We start from the raw sequence: 18,683 nt of genomic DNA on the forward strand, positions 1-18,683 counted from the left end.
TCTTTATTTGATCTCTCTAAAACCGATTCAGTTGACAAACCTCCATTAGACTCAGAAAATCATCTTCTTCTATATTATATTGCTGTCCAAATTCATCATTTATCAGGTTTAATACTTTCGAAATCTTTATAAACACCATTGTTAATATCTAATATTTCTTCTTATAACTAAAACCCTAATTATTTCGCTCTATTATAAAACGTATCAGATTTATGATACATATCTATAAGATCTGTTTACTAATTCATTAACTTCGAATGTATGATGTTTATTTTCTCTCTCTAAAATTTTTATAACTGTTTAAGATCTCTATGTTTATTCCTTATTCAATGATTCATAACTAAAATCATAAAATTTTCATAAATGTTTAAGATCTTTATGTTTATTCCTTATTCAATGATTCCTTCAAAGTTAGTATGTTATGTTTGCATCCAGTGATAATATCATATTTCTTTAGATCTATGTTTAATCTTCTGTTGTTTCTGATATTTCGTGAGATCAGATCAATCATCAATCGAATGTTTGATGTTTATTTTCTTTCTCTCTCTTAAAATTTCATTTATGTTTTTGATCTTGATGTTTAATCCTTCAACTCGAGTTTGACATTATTGCAATCAATCATCATAGCAGATATCTTTAGATTTGTAGTTTAAGCTTAATGATATTCTTTTTTTTTTCTTCAGATCTGGTTTTCAATCCGTACGGATTTATGAAACATTTGTTCTTTCGTACGGTTACTCATAACAGAATTTACAATACATGTACTTTATCATAAATTACCATAATTTATAGAACATTACCCGTGCTTCAACACCAAAACAGTACTCATTTCATTAGTAGAAATATTTCGCTTTACTATCAAATCTCGTGTACTTTGCAATAAAGTATATATAATTTACGTATATCTTAATGTTCTTACCATTATGTATATAATTTACGTATAAGTGCACATAAATTATGTATTATTTATTTACCGTTACGTGTACTTTTCACCCAAAACAGTAGCCTTGATAAGTTTACCAAACTACTCAAAACCTTCAAATGTTGTCAAAATTTGACAAACATTGTATATAATTTACGAAACTGTACATGTAGTTTATAATACAATATATGATTGTTTTTTTCTTTAATGTATGTGTATTTATATGTGTAGATTTGATATACCAGATTAAATTTCAAAAATAATCATCAAATCAAAGTGAGTCAACGAAACTAATGGAGATTACATGGATGGGCACCATTTTTTAACCAAAGAAGATTTTGTACTTTTTTTTGTAACATAATGTAAAGGATGTGTAATGTAAAAGAAATTATGTGTAATGTAAAAGAAATTATGTGTAATTCATTGAATAAGACCAACATACATTTGATAAATTGTGTTGTATACTTGACAAATGATGGTCTCATCGTCATAAATAATACATAATTTACGTATTTGTTTCATAATTTGTATTCTATGTGTATTTATGTATGAGTAAAAACGAATACATATGTTGCTTTAATGTTCCCAGAAAAATATACTATTTCCAAATCTGAAAGTTAAATGAGAGAAAGTGATATATATATGTTTTGTATATTAACCCCCAAATCACGTTAAATTGATCCTAGAAAATATACTATTTCCAAATCTGAAAGTTAAGTGAGAGAAAATTGATTTGAATCGAAAAAAATTTACATAGTAAGAGAGAGAAAATTGATTTAGTTTCCAAATCTGTAAAGAGGGAGAAAATTGATTTGGTTACGATTTTTGTTTTGAATTGATTTGGAAATGGATTTTCTTTCCAAAACGGTTAGAAGATAGAGAAAAATCAATTTCGGATTTATACTTTAGCTGCTTTAAATCCCCTAAATCACGCCCACATTAGAAACATTCCAAATTCACCCTAGAAAATTAAAAATCCCGTGATTTTTGTAGGAGGGACATGGACGGTAGTTATCTCATAAAGAATATGTTATTATGTCCATAATGTAAAAGGACTAAATATTTATGTTTTGAGAAGATTGGATCATAAACTTTTTTTGAATATTATTTTGGTCTATATACCCACGGGCCCTTTAGAAAAATGTTCACAACAACAAAAAACCAAACATTTTTAAATATGTTCACAACAATTGTAAAATGACTAATACCAACCCAAAAAATTGCATCCAATTAGGTTAGTCTAAAACATCTTGAAACCAACTTTGAACAAAAACAAATTTGTTTAGAAGTTTAAAAATGATTAAGAACAAACTAAAATTTGTTCTGATATTTTCACAAATATTTTCACGTTGATTTGAGTGGGAATAGGTCTGGAATTCGGTGGTCTCGTCTTTTCCCATAGAGGATCATAATTGCATTTTCACAAAGTGAGGTTTTTTTGGTTAATATTTATGATTTGGCCTCCTCTCCTATTATCTCCCATATTTTTGGCCTTTGAATTACAGGTCCGAACAAAAAAAATACAAATTTAGAGTTTTTTTCGAAGGATAGATTTAGAGTTTTCTTTTGAAAAAATAGAATTAAGAGTGCATTTATAGGAGCTATCTGAATTTTTTTACTCGTGAGCCTCTCCCTGTCATCGGACTACCCCAATCCGTGAAAAAAAAGGATGGGTTTGGAGAGAAGATCATCTAAGTAGATCTATTTGAGTACTATTTAGTTTGTAATTTCGAAATTTTAGACTTTGTGGACAAGGGGAGTTCCTTTGGGACTAGGGTTTATGGTCGATAATCCTACTGACAGATATTACTAATTCAGAGTAATCCATTTTCAACATGAAGAAGGAAAACCTAATAATCTCAAACTCATCCAATAAAAAGGTTACTCTTCTTCTTCTCCTCTTCTTCCTTGTATTTATTCATTCGTTATTACTGTCTGCTATACAATTTAAGACACTGTTTCTCACACACACACATCCATGGAAGAAAGTTCAGTAATACTAGAAAAGGGAGAGAGAACGTTATACAGTCGGCCACCACGTCCCATGGCGGCACCTTGGCTCGTCTACCCCACTGGTGAAGATGGAGAAGATCAAAATTTCGTTAATCTATGTGAACCCCACAACAAAATTTACAGAAAGTGTATACCAGAGTTGAGTGGTACTTCATATTGGCAATCTAATTCTCATCAAGGATGGTTTATTATACTTTTTGAGGAACCAGATTATCATTACTCAGATTGGAAATATGGGGATTGTTTTTTATGGAATCCAGAGTCTCTAGAAACAGTTGAGCTACCCAATATGCTTAAATGGGTCGAACAGAAAAACTATATTGGATTATATGGGTTTGTATTATCCTCAGCTCCAACTAATTCTGATTCCGTGGTTTATTTCAACCTTGTAAAAAGTAAGTATCTTATGTTTTGCCGTCCTGGAAGAGACCCAACATGGAGAACCCAGAAGCTCCCTATTGAGGATGATTGTAGGTGGTATAATAGTATCTATTCATATCTGATTTGCGTCGAAGGTAAGTTACACATTCCATACAACACTTTCAGCAAAAAATTTCACATCGTCGTGGAGAAAAAACTTGATCTTGATGATGATGATGATGGTGATGGTGATGGTGATGGTGATGGTGATGGTGATGGTGATGGTGATGGTGATGGTGATGGTGATGGTGATGGTGATGGTGATGGTGAAAGTCTCTCTATAAAGCAGTTTGAAGTAAACTATATAGAATATTCATATCGTTTAGCTTATCCCCGCGTAAACTATATAGAATCTAGTAATGAACTCTTTCAGGTTATTAAATATGTTAAGAAACCTGGATGTCCAGACATTCTTAATTTTAAAGTCTATAAGATGAATTTCTCTGTGATGATGTGGGAAGAAGTTCATGACTTGGGTGATCATGTACTGTTTTGGGGCGCGAAAACTACAGCTTCTTGTTCAGCTACGGATTTGGGTCTAACAAGGGGTTGTATCTATTATACTCAAGATGGTAAAAATATCTTGTACAAATATGACCCACTTTTGGAAAGAATTTCAGTTTCTTTGTCATGCACAAATTTTACAACGCCTTGTTATAGGCCGGATTGGATGTCAATGCCTACAAATTTCAGGTAACTTTGAACAATAACACATATTTTGACGTTTAAAAGTCTACTTTGGGTTTACTTATATACATTGTTTGACGAGTGATATGAATTAAACTTATGTTGTTTTCTTTAGTAGATCATAATTTGATCCGTGACATTATATCTATGTAATAGTTAATAATGTCTGGGTGCAATTAATTTTTGCAGGGTCACTGAGAGAAGCATAGAAACACATATGTTAGGCAGCGATAAGGTCGAAGAAAACGACATTAATTGTGATGAGGGCAGCAAGATGATCAATGGAGGAGAATTAAAACAGACAGGAGCTTGGGCTACTCTTAATCAAAATGCCATAGGCTTAATTGCTAGTTATCTCCACGCAACAGATTACCTGCGTTTCCGTGCAGTTTGTCGAGAAAATCAATTGGCAATCCCTGAAGTGAAGTCGAGAATGTCTTCTACAGATATCTTTCATGCCACTGTACCTCCATGGTTGGTTTTCTCTAGAAAAAACGATACCATCTATAACTTTATAGATCCTATGTGTAATAACAAAAGGTATCTCATGAACCTCTCGGAGTTTTTGTTAGATTCTACAATACGATTCTCAAAGGGTGGTTGGCTATTAATGTCAAAAGGAAAGAAATCCATATTCTTCTTCAATCCTTTCACAAGGGATATTATCCATCTTCCAGAGTTACCAGATATAGTTGACATGTTTGCTGGATTGTCATTCTCGTCCATACCTACGTCTTCTGACTGTAAAGTTTTTTTCTTGACTGTATTTCGTCCATTACTGGGTAAAATTCATTGTGAACTCTTCATCACTTCACGAGGAGATGCTGCTTGGGTCGGGCGAAGCGTTCCTGCGACTGAGTTACACATGGAATTTGTTCGAGGGATTAATAATCCAGTTTTCTACAATGGGAACTTGTTTTGCATAGATCGTGATGGAACTTTAGGGTTTTTTTCTCCAGAAGAGTTTAGTTGGGGAGCACTTGACGAGTCCCGAAGGCCATGTAGTTCTATATATGAGTGTTACATGGTGGAATGCGAAGGAAAGCTTTTATCAGTAGTTGTTGGTCACGCTGGAAAGGGAGTTCGTGTTTTCAGACTCGATTGGGAAGAGAAGGTCTGGGTTGAAGTTGAAAGTTTACACAAGAATATGCTGTTTATCAGCAGTACCTCATGTTTGTCAGCAATAGCTCCAGATGCTTCCATGGAGAACAGAATATACTTCTCCAGATTCCACGACGAAAAGATTATATTTTTCTCCCTCAACACAGGTACGTATCACTCTGTTGGGGGTCAACATTCTGCCGAGGATTTTACCAACTGCGATGAACAATTATATAGCAGTTGGATTGAGCCTAATTGGTCCAAGAACACAGTTGAAGAGCTCAATTGGGTAAATAAATTATCTGAACATGAGGTAGAAAATGGTGTTACTCTTGAAGAATGCTGAAGCTTGAACATGAACTACCCATCTTGACTTCTGTCAGAAGTACCGAACTTGATTGGTAACATTCATTTTACTTTAATATGATTCTCTCATTTTGATGGAAAATGGTTGAAGATACTACATTTCAGTTAAGAATACGAAGCTTCTTGTCAAAGCGGTAGTTTGAATCCATGTCTGCAAGGGCGAAAGTTATTTGTTTTAAACCTAAGAGGTTAGATATTGCAATTGGAACTACTCAACAAGAGTGACCTTGATCTCTTTCTTTGTTTTTCATTCTCAGTGTTCATAGCTTATAGATGAAATTAATGAAGTTTTATATTTGTTTCCTATTGTGGGTACTCTTATTATTCTTCTATTGACATTGTTCTTTCTGGGGATCTCATGTCACACATTCTTGTTTGTACAGATTGTCAATTACATAGGGTAAGAAGATAGGGAGTGTAACCCAAGTGTAATAACTAATAAGAAGTATTTTCTATTTCTTAAATCTTTAAGAGTGTGTTAGTGGTTGATGAGATTGTTAAAGCTCAGTGAGCTCTGTTTCGGTTTCTATCTTCTTGAAACTAGGCATTCTCCATTAACTCCAATAATCATATGAGAAGAGAATGACAAATATTTGGAAGCTCAAGACACAAAAGCCTTCTCTGGGTGGAACATCTCCAGCTTTAGACTATTTTCCAAATCGTAATTTAAGAAATTCAAAATGAACACAAACATCTGCAGCAAACCAGCTCATTACTCACTCCTTCAAATGAATGGAATATACCAAGTAAAGGATTTCTACTTTATTCAAACACTAAACCTCAGTCAGTTGGGTCAGAGGAAATCAGGGGATTTAATGGATCCTCCTTGGGTGCAGGCCAGTAGATGAAGTTAAAGCATCGGCCGCTTTTGATGCACTACTCTTTGCCAAGCAGATGCAGATGTCAAAGCTCATTTTGGAATGGGATTCAAGAAGTGTGGTTTTTCTTTTATGCACCCATGTGATTATTCTTTTGTTGATATTGATTTCTTTAGGGGATGAAGTTTTGGGTGTCTCAGCCACTTAGGCAGTGTAGTTGTTTTTTTCTAACTCGTACCATTAAAGTTTTGTTGAATTTTTGCAGCTTATGAATCTCACTGAAAATGCAGAAAGCATGGAATCTCTCCCATACTTTTAATTAATATCCACTGAAATCAGTATACAAGACATGAGAGGAGTCGAACCTTTTTCGATATAAAAAAAATTACTGACTTATTATGTGCCCTAAGGCTCATTTCTATTAAAAAAGATGAGACTACATCGTTTAGCTATATTGGTCTTTCCTCAAACAATCCATGTGAGTTTAAATAACATTTCACATCTTGATGTACACCCTTAAATTAAGTTCTACACTCCTTCAGATATGACAAATACGTAAGCGAAAATATAGGCAAGAGTAGCGCAAACTAGATAGGTTGCACAACCCATGAAGAGATAAAGATCTTTTATTAAACTAAGGCTCAAATTTCTTCTTGCTTTTCACTTGTATCCTGAACCCCTTCATCTGTGTTTAGGGCATTGATTTGGTTAGCTTTGTCGACATCTAGAGGGCTTCCATTTTCTACGACTACTTGATCTTCACCGTTTTCCCTATGCTTCGCTTCTGTATCATTATCCACTTTGGGGAGTTCCCTAGCAGGAGTAGTAGGAGGAGCTGGAGCGACTGTCAATAGTTGGCTAACTCCATCAAATAAACTTTTCGAGTCTGTGATCAAAGTCGCCCCACCAGGATAGCACCGTCCAAAGCATGTGGCACAATGTGGATAGGCAACCTAAAGATTAAAAAATTCAGAAAGAATTTTCCAAGCCAACAAGAAAAAAGCAAAATATAGTTGCTAGTTGACAATACGGGTACGGTAGATACATCTACTCGCCCCATTCAACCTAGTTTCTTATTCATAAATATAAAGAAAATAGTTGCCAGAAAGTGGAAAGAGAGTGTAAAACTTGTCTTCAAAGCCCAAAATGTTTCTAAATTTTCACCTCAAGGGATGCTCGGCATAGAGAGAGAAAAAGTTGAGATTCGTTCGGCCGCAACATTCGAGTAGCATTATACAACATTAGAGAATCCGAAACTGCACGTAATCCCTTTATGACTTCCTGAGCCAGCAAAACTTTTAAGCTTACTGGGGCACAAGGTCGTAATTCGTTCATGGCCGCGGAGACACCTGAAAAATCGAACAAAAATCATTCCTAACCCACAGAAATTCGCCTTAAATAAGTTAAAACGTCTAATATTTCTAGTGAAATTCATAAACATCCATGTACCAATCTATGAGACTTAATACCATTAACAAACACGGCAAGAGGTGGATGCTCCATTAAATTAGGCGGTGGTGTCACATCGTCCTGGCTTCCCTCGGCCGCGCCATTGGCAGAAAAGCCAACAGCAGGCAGTGTAACCCAACGATGGGAGTCCAAAACTACCTAATGAACGTCGATTGGAAGAGAAAGTAGTCAGTTATCATTTGCCCTTCAAGTAGACGGATAAATATACAAACATGATAAAAATGAAAAATAAATTCTAAGCTACTAGCTTACATACCTGAAAATTTTCAACTGCTGTACTCATATTTTTCGAGAATAAGTTGAGCACTGCACTGCAAGGAAAACGGAAAATAGTTCATATTTTATATGCCCAGACACAACTTTAGGGTTACGGCAGAACAAGTTAATGTCAACTCACTCCTCAAAAAGTGGCGGAAGCAAGCCCCGAAAATCTAATCCAACCCAACCAAGACCCATGGCACAATACTGTCAACACAAAAAATAATGGTTATCCACATGCAGCAAAGTGTATAATAACACTTTATACAATTAAATTTTGATTACTAATATACATTCTGTGATTCTGGAAGACTATAACATAAGAAGGGTGAAACCGAAGATCCTTGCACTTCATATATATAATGAAACAGCACTAAGACAACTTTCTTGCCGTTTGTTGATAGGGTATATGAAAATAACTTTCTAGGGATTGTGAAAGAGCATTCACTTCCTGAAAGTTGAAGTGTGAAGGAAAAAACTCACCATGCACTGATCTAAGATATTTGATAGTGATCCACCTTCAGTAATTTTTGGAAGCATGGTTTGAAGAGTTTTGAGAAGAGATGTAATTTGATGCATAGCCCAACTAAATAGAAGGCCACCGTCATAATTTTCTTCACTTCCAGACTTATCATCAGCAAATATTGCTCTATATTGGTTTACAACATCGAATAGATGCATCCTGTGACAATCTACCATCCGTTTTAAGTAGTCGTAAACATTTCTTTGGTCCAAGTCATCCAGAATTCCAGCAAGCCATGATTCTCTGCATCTTAAAAACTGAATTCATGGAAAAAGGAATCTCTTAAAACAGAAATATTTAATGCCGTCAAAAGAATAGAACTAGCTGAGTGCAATGGCAACTAAACCATTTCATATAACTAATTGGTGGGTCGAAGGTCCCAAAAAGGCAAAAATACAAGCAAAAATAAATCATGAGCATTACCTGTAAGCGCATTTCAGACTCACTAAAGACTCCTATACGGCGCAAATGTCCAATTATTCGAAGACATTCCGGCAACTGCAAAGGAAAAGAGGATAATAAAACATTCATATTTTGTGTGCAAGGTTCAGGCAAAAGCACTAATTAGAGGACAGAAAAGTTGGTTCGGTGGTGCTTCCTGATTATTTTTTTTTTAATCAGACTCTCAGATTGAAAATAAGTACCTGAATATTAGACCGGAGTCTTTGGAGAAGCTGTGAAAGAAGAGATTGGGTTGTCTGCTTAACTTCTGCTGCTAGTGCCTGAATAACAGGTAGCCTTGGCAGCAAAAATACAGTCTTATTTTCACTAAATAGAGTCTATCATTAAAGTAACCAAATAAGAGAGAACATTAATAAAACTTACTTTGGATGCATAGTCGACAATTTACAAACAAAGGCCTCCAAATCTAGGGCCTCGTCATAATTTCCATTTCGTACACATCTGCAGCAAAGAAGTCAAGAAGTTGAAAATGCTCGTACATTATTTTCAGTTGTTAATGGCAAAAATTAACTAATGAAGAATGTAAATTACATAAATAAATTGAAACTGAAGATTAGAATTACAAGCAAATATCTCTTTTAAACTAAAAACTGCACTTATACTTATCATTATCTTATCCAAAATTTATTGTCCGATGGGAAGAGCACTGATCGGTTTAGCTAGAGACCTTCCATCAAGTGATTCAGAGATGGTTCAGGTTTATAACCTTTTTAAACATAAAACGACTGACTATGCACATAACACTAGTATAAAAATAGTTCAAGCACCACTTAGGATGACGGACTACTAATTAAGGCAAATCCTATCATTACTGATTGCAGAGTTCAAATAATGTAACTAGTGCCTAGTGGTGATTGTAAATAGAAGAAAGAAGAACTTTATGTTCATAAAAATTTGAAATACTTGTTCCTAATGGCTGGGTATGTGGACATCTCTATGATCACTGTTCAGCCAAATAGATCGATAAAGTTACTCATATAACTAGGTCATTAAGAACTGGCAACATAATAGCATATATTTGAGTTTAACATTAAGGTGGTAATTTCAGCAGACATATGAAGGTAGTAAGTTCAAAAAACACATACGTGTCCATAAGCTGTGGAATTTCAAGCAAGTCAAGCAAAATACTATGGTTTGCTAATAATGTTCGATTTAGCTTCCTCTTCTCCAAAATCTGTTGAGCAGAGTCAATGAACTCGGTACAACCAGATGTCAACTTCGGGATCTCATTTATCTGCAAAAATTGGAAAGAAAAATTTTTGGTCGATTAGTTACACGTTAATGGATATTTGGAACTCAAACCATAGAATACATGATACAACATTGTTCATATTTCCAGAAAAGAGAAAACAAAAATACGCTGCTCTTTGTAAGTATCTCTTGTACAATTACGAGAATTGCAAACTTCATTAAATTTGCGAAATGAGAAGTTTTCTATCTTGATCACGCTTTGAATGTTCACGGGTTCGTATAAAAATCATCTCAATGTCTTCTTTAACTTTCATCAACACAATTCTTACACTAAGATCATAAACTATCCTAGCATTTTAAACTTGAAATGATTAGTCATGCTTAAACTTTCAATCTCCCTATAAACTAGCCTCTCAACTAACGCTATGTCGTGTTACTAGTTGAACAATAGCAATATATTAAATGATTAGGTCAAATTATATGCACCTAAACAAACAAGAAAAACACCTCACCGTAGCTTCAAGATGTTTATCAACAGCTGAAACTTGCTGTCGAATTGCGATTAATGCATCGGAAGCTGCGATAAAAGCACGGTAATTCCCTACTGCTACTTCTTGCATCTGTCTTCGTATACGCTCAGAGTCAACCCGGAGAAGCTCTGGTTCCTGAAAGTATCACAGTTCATCAACTATCCACATTATACAACAACATATCTAGAGATAGAGAGAGAGAGAGAGAATTGAGATCTGACCTTATGGAGACGTTCAAGAGTGAAAGAGAGTAGTTCAGAAACATAAGGTTGTTGAGATACAGAAGCAAGAGGAAGGAAACTAGCCACCTTTGTTGCATCTTCAGGATTTTCGATCTCCATTATTAGACCTTTCGATCAAAATACGATTTTTTTTAAGTCTGACGAATTAAGGAGATCGAATTCGAAAAAATCTTTGTTTTGATAAAAAGGAATTCTTCAAAATTCAACCACCTCTCTGAATTGCAGTATGAAATCGGAGATTTTACCTTGAATTTGATATATGCAGTTCCAGATCCAACTCTCACAGAAGAATGAGAAGGAGAAGAAGAAAGAAGAGTTGGACTGAACAGTTTTAGGGCTTAATTGGGCCGGGTGCCTAATGGGTTGGTAGAAAATTAAGGCGCCCCTTATTTACAAAACAAAAAAAAATACCCCTTTATTCAGAGACTCGATTTACAGTCGAGGTAAAATCCATCTTTTGTAAGTACGAACGGTCTTTTATGCACCTAGAAGTAGAATGACCTTCCACGTCAAAAATAATAGGCCGCGGCTTTGGGGAATAAAAATAATCTTCAGGGAATAAATTCTTTACGGAATCCATATACTTTTTTGTATATTCTCGGGAGAATATTATATTTTAGTCCAAAAATTTACTTCATCAAATATTGCTCTCTAATCTTTATCACCTTCACCACCACTACTTCCCACCACTACCATTCCAATCACCATTGTCATCTTTTCACTTTTTTCTTTTCATACTGATTCCATATTATTCTAGAGGTGATTGGTGGGTGGTTGCCGCCAAATGATTTTACCTTGGGTGTCGTTGAATGCCTAGAGTCAGTGGTCGAAACGAATTTGATGTTAACTTACAGGTGGAAGCAACCTTAGAGGTTTATAAAGTAAACAGTTACAATCCAAATAAACATTAGAATTGAACTTTTTCAAAGAAATTTCAATAAAGCTTTGAATGTTAAAACCCTTATGTTAATATTAACATAAGCTCCACTGTTGATGGAAAATTTTGATTGATTTCAATAATTCCTCTTTCTCTCTCTACAAGTTTTCAAAGGAATCATGTCTCAAATCTTTTTCCCTTTTGTTATATATCCTTTGCTTTTAAGTTTTAGTGAATTTCATGACCAAACCAGTTCTCAGGAAAAGATTGGTAAAACCAGTGAATGTTATTTCAAACTCTCTTCTACTAACAACTCGATCCACATCCTATCTGCCATGGCTTCTTTTCCTTTTAACCCCAAACAAGCTAGGGTTCCTCCTGCTCGTCCTTCTCCTTTACCCCCTATTACGAAGGAAAGATCTCTCTTTCCATCTCTATCTACTATTTGATTTGGTGTTGAATTTGTTATTCTCGATTCACTTTTTCATGTGATATTTCGATCGATTGTTTGACAGCTTGATTGAACAACAATTAATAAAGTAAACAGAGGAGGAAAGGACAAAGATGATTACGATAATGTTGATGGATGATATGTGGATAATTGATGGATGTATGTATCAACGGTACCTGTTTTTTTAAGATGATGAATGAAGGTTCCAGGATATCTGGGAGAAGGGAGGAGGAGATTTAGACGCCATTTATATTTGGGTGATTGTTTGTTTGGAGAGATATAGATAGAGAGGGAAAGAGAGGGGGGAAGATGAAGATTAAGGGGCAATGTTAGATCAACTCAATTTTTGGACTAAAAAAAAAAATATGTCCGTGAGTTAATATTTATTTACTAAATTTTTATTCCCCGGAGAATTTTTTTATTCCCCAAAGCCGCGACCAAGTAATAATAAGGCGCTCTTTATTTCTTTTCTGCTTTCTCTTCGTCTATTGGCAGCCTCCATGGTGTAAGTTTTTTTCGTAAGATAAAAAATTTGACTTCAAAGCTAAATTAACTTGATTCAGATTTCATTTGTTTATGTCTAACTCGTAGTACATGACTCCTCTGAATGGTTGATTTTAGTCCATTTTAATTAAATGATTCACATTTAGGTAAAACGAAAAAAGAAAAACCGTAGAGTAGAAAACTTGGATCAAACATTTAGGGTTGTGCCTCGTATCGTTACCCGAGTATTCATGTGGGGAAGGGGTGCATTCGGCAATAACAAGAGACGTCTACATAGAGGTGGGATCGAGGTGGGTCGGGTCACAACAGGTTTAATCCCTCATCGGGTCAGGGGGCCAGGCTATAAAATCTTATATCCATTAGTGTTATTGGCAGACTCGGGTAGGTTCTTTGTAAAATACTGGAGTCCAAAATATGCCCACACTCAGTTAAATCTTTCGGAGTCTATTGGGTAGTAGGTGGTCCAGCCTCGAATTTCCACTATCTAATAGGAGGGTTCCTTTACACACTACTCAAAAGAGAAGCACCTACAAACGTTATCAACATAAACGAAACACTACTAAGACCCACTAGGTTACTCGAGCTTAATGAAATTTTGAGAAGCTCGACAATTATAAATGAAGGTCATCCAAACATGTGATATTTCTTTTCGGTGCAAATGAAACCACTTATATTCCTTCTTTATTCTTGAATGGATAAACATTTAATAAGTAGGTGATGTCGGGCAAATACAAACAGATAGGGTTTGGGCGGAATGCCAAGTAACATTTCAAAATCTGACTCGACCTACTTATTTTATCAGGGAGGTCATGCTGGGCCAACTTTTTAGTTTCAGATGTCTATCGACTCTGATGGGCTCGGATGTCCATGACTTGTTTCAGCTTCTTTGGGAGAAATACCCCACTGAATCAAATGGGCACCTCATTGGCTTGGGCATCGGAATGTCTTATTCTATTTGTGCAGGTCTTTCACCTACCTGAGTTCAACCAGAACATGAAGAAAAGCTCATCAGTAAGACCGAGAAGATTGATCACCTAGAAGATATCTGGGGAACCACTTTTCGACATCATCACTACCTATATTTTATTTGGAATACTTCGTTAAATACATCACTAGTAGAAATGTGGAATCAATTGGAACCTTTTATTTGTGTTGAAATTACAAATTTATTATGGAAAGGGGTTATGGGTTTATAGTCCAAAATAAAACCCACAAACTATTCTGGGCCCAATCTAAATTTTATTTTGTCCTTTTAGTGATTTCTCAATTATATCCCCATTTGTCAACGGTTGGTAGCCCAAGTGGTTCCAAGGTGTTGACATAAACTCCAGAAATCCCTGGAGGTCCCAGGTTCGAATCCCAGAGAAGGTGGAATCTTTGGTTATTTGAATTGGGATTATTAGGGTATAAATAAGGTAGTGTAGTTGGGCTTTAGGCCATTATCTAGTTGGGCTATAGGCCAGGTTATGTTTGAGTGGGCTATAGGCCAGGTCATGTTAGAGTTTGAGTGGGCGGGTAGCAAGCTTATCACATCTTTGATGTATTCAATGCCAATTGTACGACAATGTAATCGGTTTCCAAAAAAAAAAAAAAAAAATTATATCCCCATTTGTTTTCCATGAACCCTCTTATAAGGTATTAAAACCTTCCAATCATCTTTTAAAAACCTTTATGTCTTTTTACCAATATACATTTTGCTCATATCAGATTAATGTATTCCCTCTTCTCTGTTCTTTCTCACCATCATCAAGTTTGGTTTTGGTTTTTGACTTCTTATATTCATTCATGTCCTGCATTTCGTTTCATGTTTTGTTTTTTATATTATGTCTCGTTTTCGTTTTAGTCATGTGTTTGATATTGTAAATGCTTCGTTTAGGTTTTGTTTTTCTCCATTGACACCGCGATAAACATGGTTCTTTTAAACAGTTTGAATGATTTTTTTTTGGCTTATCAAACTCCAAATATGATTTTTGATACTCCAAATCAGATTTTAGTAGCTATAAATATGTTTTTTTTTACATCTGCAAATATGTTTTTTTAGCTTTAGATTTATCTTCTTCTTGGTTTTTAATGTATTCTCAAAGTTTTTTAGGAAAAAAAAGTACAGGTTTGATCCATCTTTCTCGTTTTCTCTCTTATCAAATTTTGGTTTTTCAACTGAAATTGTTTTCTACAAACCAAATTATTTAATGGCAAGAGAAAATTGTATTTTCATTTTTTATGAAAGATGTGTTGCTTTAAGGAAAATGTCATTTGCTATCGCAGTAAATCCATTTGTACTATTTAAAAAAAATTGGCGCTATCGATTGATTTGACCTTTGCGTGACATCTAAAATCAGGTCAACCAAAACGTTATTCAAATATCTTGTAGAGCAAAATGGAAATTGGTCATGCTAGTTTCATTGTTTCATACTTATAGGGCAAAATATTTTTTTGTGGCCAAGTTTGGAGTTGGTTTAAAGTTTTGGTCTCGGTTTTCAAGTTTCGTATTGGTTTAAAGCTTTGATTTTTGTATAACAATGTCTATTTTGCTCCTCGTAACTAAGGACTTACTCTGAGATTGATGTGAGACCTAGAAGACCCTTTATTTTAGGGGTCGGTGGGTATATAGACCAAAATAATGTTCAAAAAAGGTTTATGATCCAATCTTCTCAAAATATGGATATTTAGTCCTTTTACATTATGGACATAAAAACCCTCACTTTCTAAACACATTACCATCAATGTCTCACGCTCAAACTTGACGTGGAGATTTATTAGCAAAAATTGTGGAGATTTATTAGCAAAAAATATGGAGATTTATTAGAAAAAAAATGGATAGAAACAAATCATAATTTCTCTCTCCTCTAAACAGATTTGGAAAGCAAATTTTCTCTTTCCTATTATCCGAATCAATCAGAAACAAAAATCCTAACCATAACGAAACGTCATCACCGCGGATATTTCCAAATCAATTTTCTCTCTCTTCTTTACAGATTTAGAAACCAAATCAATTTTCTCTTTCCTATTATCCGAATAAATCAGAAACAAAAATCCTAACCAAAACTACTGTAAAGTATGTATAATTTATTCACAAGTTTTTTTTTGCATGGTTATTTTTCATCATAAAGAAGTTTGTTTCAACGTTATGGTGAGATTTTGGGTTGATTTTTATGGTTTTTTCTGTTGTGACATAGTTTCTGATGTTCAAAGCTTCGTCATAAATCAATTTTTAGAGATCTGTTTGATAAATTATGTCAATTTCTGTCTGGTATAACTTAAACTACTATAAAGTATGTATAATTTATTCACAAGTATCCGTGGTTTACCACAGGATTCGGTAATTTTTGATAAATAACCAATGATAACAGCAAAAATTTAAAAGTTTTTAATTGATCAAACCTTGTAATTTCTGATAGTGGTCATTTATATGAAGGAATTTATATTGTATACTGATATACAATAAGTATGTTTTACAATGGGATTTAATGATGTACCGCAAATTCTGATATACTAATGATAAAGTATAATTTTAAACGTTATATACCTAAACTGTAAATACGATATTATGTATAATTTACAATAAATTATGCAAACTTTATGAAAAATAATGAGACATTTATCACAAATAATGAAATCATGTTTCCTTTCCATGTCTTTCAATATGAACATAGAATCGCATTTCAATGGTGATCATCCATGCACTATCCATTTGCAATTTTCAACAGGACACACAGCAGTAGCACGCTTAGAATCATTCTTTATGAATTTGAAATCATGCCCGGTGTTGATGTTATATTGCCTAAGAGCATATCGAAAAGCTTTTGCACCCCCCAGGAAATAACTGTCCTAGTTCTGTAAATATCTTATCCCAACCATCTGATTTCAGTTTGATTTCCTTATTTTGGTTTGATGATTCTGCCTGGAACTCCATCTGTGATAACAAAGTGAGATAGATTAATTCAAATAAATTATACATACAAGTATATTATTTGCAGTAAATTATATGAACATTTGAATAAATTACATGTACTTTACAGAAAAGTACACAGGATTTACATATGTAAATCAAAGATGTTCTAATAATGAAACGAGAACTGTTTTGATATTAAATCATACATAATGTTCCATAAATTACGTATGATTTACACAAAATAATATAATGTTAATGTTATTCGTTAAAAATTTGCAGAACCAGAACATATATCATGTTCTCAATTTGATAAACATCGCAGGGAAAAGTTTATATAATTTACGTTACATTATGGTAATTTATTCTAAAGTATATATAATGATTTTTCTGTTATGAGTAACCGTGCGAAAGAATCACGTTTCATCAATCTGTACGGAAAAAAATCAGATCTGAAGAAAATTTGAATATCATACTTTGCATAAACTCCAAATCTATTGATAACTGATATGACGATTGATTGCAAACAATAAGTAAACTCGATTTGTAAGATTTAGAAATGAAGTATTAATCTCATGAAGATCGTGATCATTAACACAAACTTTAGAGAGAGAAAGACAATAATAACTTTCTTGATCTGAAACAGAATCATCACATAAGAAAATTGTTTACCTGATTAACAATTAAGATGATGATTTTGAATAGCTCTAATGATAATGAAACAAGTTAATGGAAGATTTTCAATCGAAACATAATCAGAAAACATAAAATTTGGTTTGAGCTTTACCTGAACTTAGAAACTCAGTTTTCTGTTTTAATGGAGGATAGTTTCAGAAGATGAAGATGTAGAGAGAGAGAGAAAGATAGGACGAGAAGGTTTCAGTTACAAAGTTTTTTGTTTTAATGGAGGATAGTTTCAGAAGATGAATATGTAGAGAGAGAGAGAAAGATAGGACGAGAAGGTTCTGTTACAAATTTAAGGAAGATAAAGATTTCTTTCTTCCTTTAGAGTCGGTAATTGGAGAGAGAAACAGGGAGATAAAATAGGGAAACGAATATTGGTTGATTTGAGCTTAAATTAGATCTTATATATATGGAAGGTTAGTTTAGGTATTATAAATTATTTGGTATTCTAGGGATTTGTGTTTTGTCTCTAGATGACACCAAATGGACTAGATATCCATTTGTATTATTTTTTTGGTTTTGAAACCATTTATAGGATTAGAGAGGACTAAAAGTCCTATTAGGGTCCGTTTTTTGGATTATAAACCAAAATGACATTATTTTTTTTTATTGAACTATGACATTATTTATTTTGCCATGACAAAACATATATTGTCACGACATTACCAGGGCCTGCTTAAGTATATTAGAGGCCTCAAGTGAAATAAAAAGTAATTTTTGAGCTTATAACCCAAAAAACCGGGCCTAATATGACATTTAGTCCACTCTAATCCCATTAAGGGTTTGAAAACCAAAATAATATTGTAAATGGATATCTAGTCCATTGGTATACATCTAGAGAGAAAACACAAATCCCTAGAATATATATTAATTCAAAATACCTAATATAACCTTCCTCATATATTATAACTGATTTACTAACAAAATCCTTGAATATCTTTTTTCATATTTATCTCCCACATTCTCTCTCCAATCACGTTTCTATTCAAAGTAATGTTAGCTTCATTATCTTCAGTAAAGGAAACAATTTATGATCTCTCACTAAAACTGATTCACTTAATAAATCTCAATTAAACTCAGAAATCTTGTTTCATCTTCATTATATTGTTGTGCAAGCATTCATCCTTTATCAGGTTTGACACTGTGAAATTCATTATAATCACCATTGTTAAGATCTAATATTGTTTCTCATGTTAAATTATCAGATTATGTTGCTCTATTATGGATCATATCAGATTTATGATCCAATTCTATCAGATCTATTTACTAATTCAT

General features: G+C 33.9%; 2 protein-coding genes across 2 annotated transcripts; one reads left to right on the forward strand and one right to left on the reverse strand.

Moving 5' to 3' along the window:
- Positions 1-2,477: 2,477 nt before the first annotated feature.
- On the forward strand, positions 2,478-5,813 carry LOC147539208 (uncharacterized). The gene is made up of 2 exons (XM_086642100.1): positions 2,478-4,048; positions 4,232-5,813. Exons 1-2 carry the CDS (start codon positions 2,901-2,903, stop codon positions 5,487-5,489), a joined length of 2,406 nt encoding a protein of 801 aa, XP_086498226.1. The 5' UTR covers positions 2,478-2,900; the 3' UTR covers positions 5,490-5,813.
- Positions 5,814-6,716: 903 nt separating this feature from the next.
- On the reverse strand, positions 6,717-11,337 carry LOC147539209 (conserved oligomeric Golgi complex component-related / COG complex component-like protein). Its single transcript, XM_086642101.1, has 13 exons — positions 11,249-11,337; positions 10,983-11,110; positions 10,744-10,896; positions 10,126-10,274; positions 9,404-9,481; positions 9,223-9,316; positions 9,002-9,076; positions 8,539-8,835; positions 8,195-8,262; positions 8,054-8,108; positions 7,797-7,935; positions 7,492-7,676; positions 6,717-7,280 (listed from the first exon to the last, which is right to left on the reverse strand). The coding sequence occupies exons 2-13, from the start codon at positions 11,100-11,102 to the stop codon at positions 6,969-6,971; spliced, it is 1,725 nt and encodes a 574-aa protein (XP_086498227.1). The 5' UTR covers positions 11,103-11,110; positions 11,249-11,337; the 3' UTR covers positions 6,717-6,968.
- Positions 11,338-18,683: the final 7,346 nt, after the last annotated feature.

Source organism: Eschscholzia californica, unplaced genomic scaffold (assembly GCF_041429995.1).
Source record: "Eschscholzia californica isolate CP2 unplaced genomic scaffold, dmEscCali1.0.p SCAF_5, whole genome shotgun sequence".
Taxonomy (NCBI): Eukaryota; Viridiplantae; Streptophyta; class Magnoliopsida; order Ranunculales; family Papaveraceae; genus Eschscholzia; species Eschscholzia californica.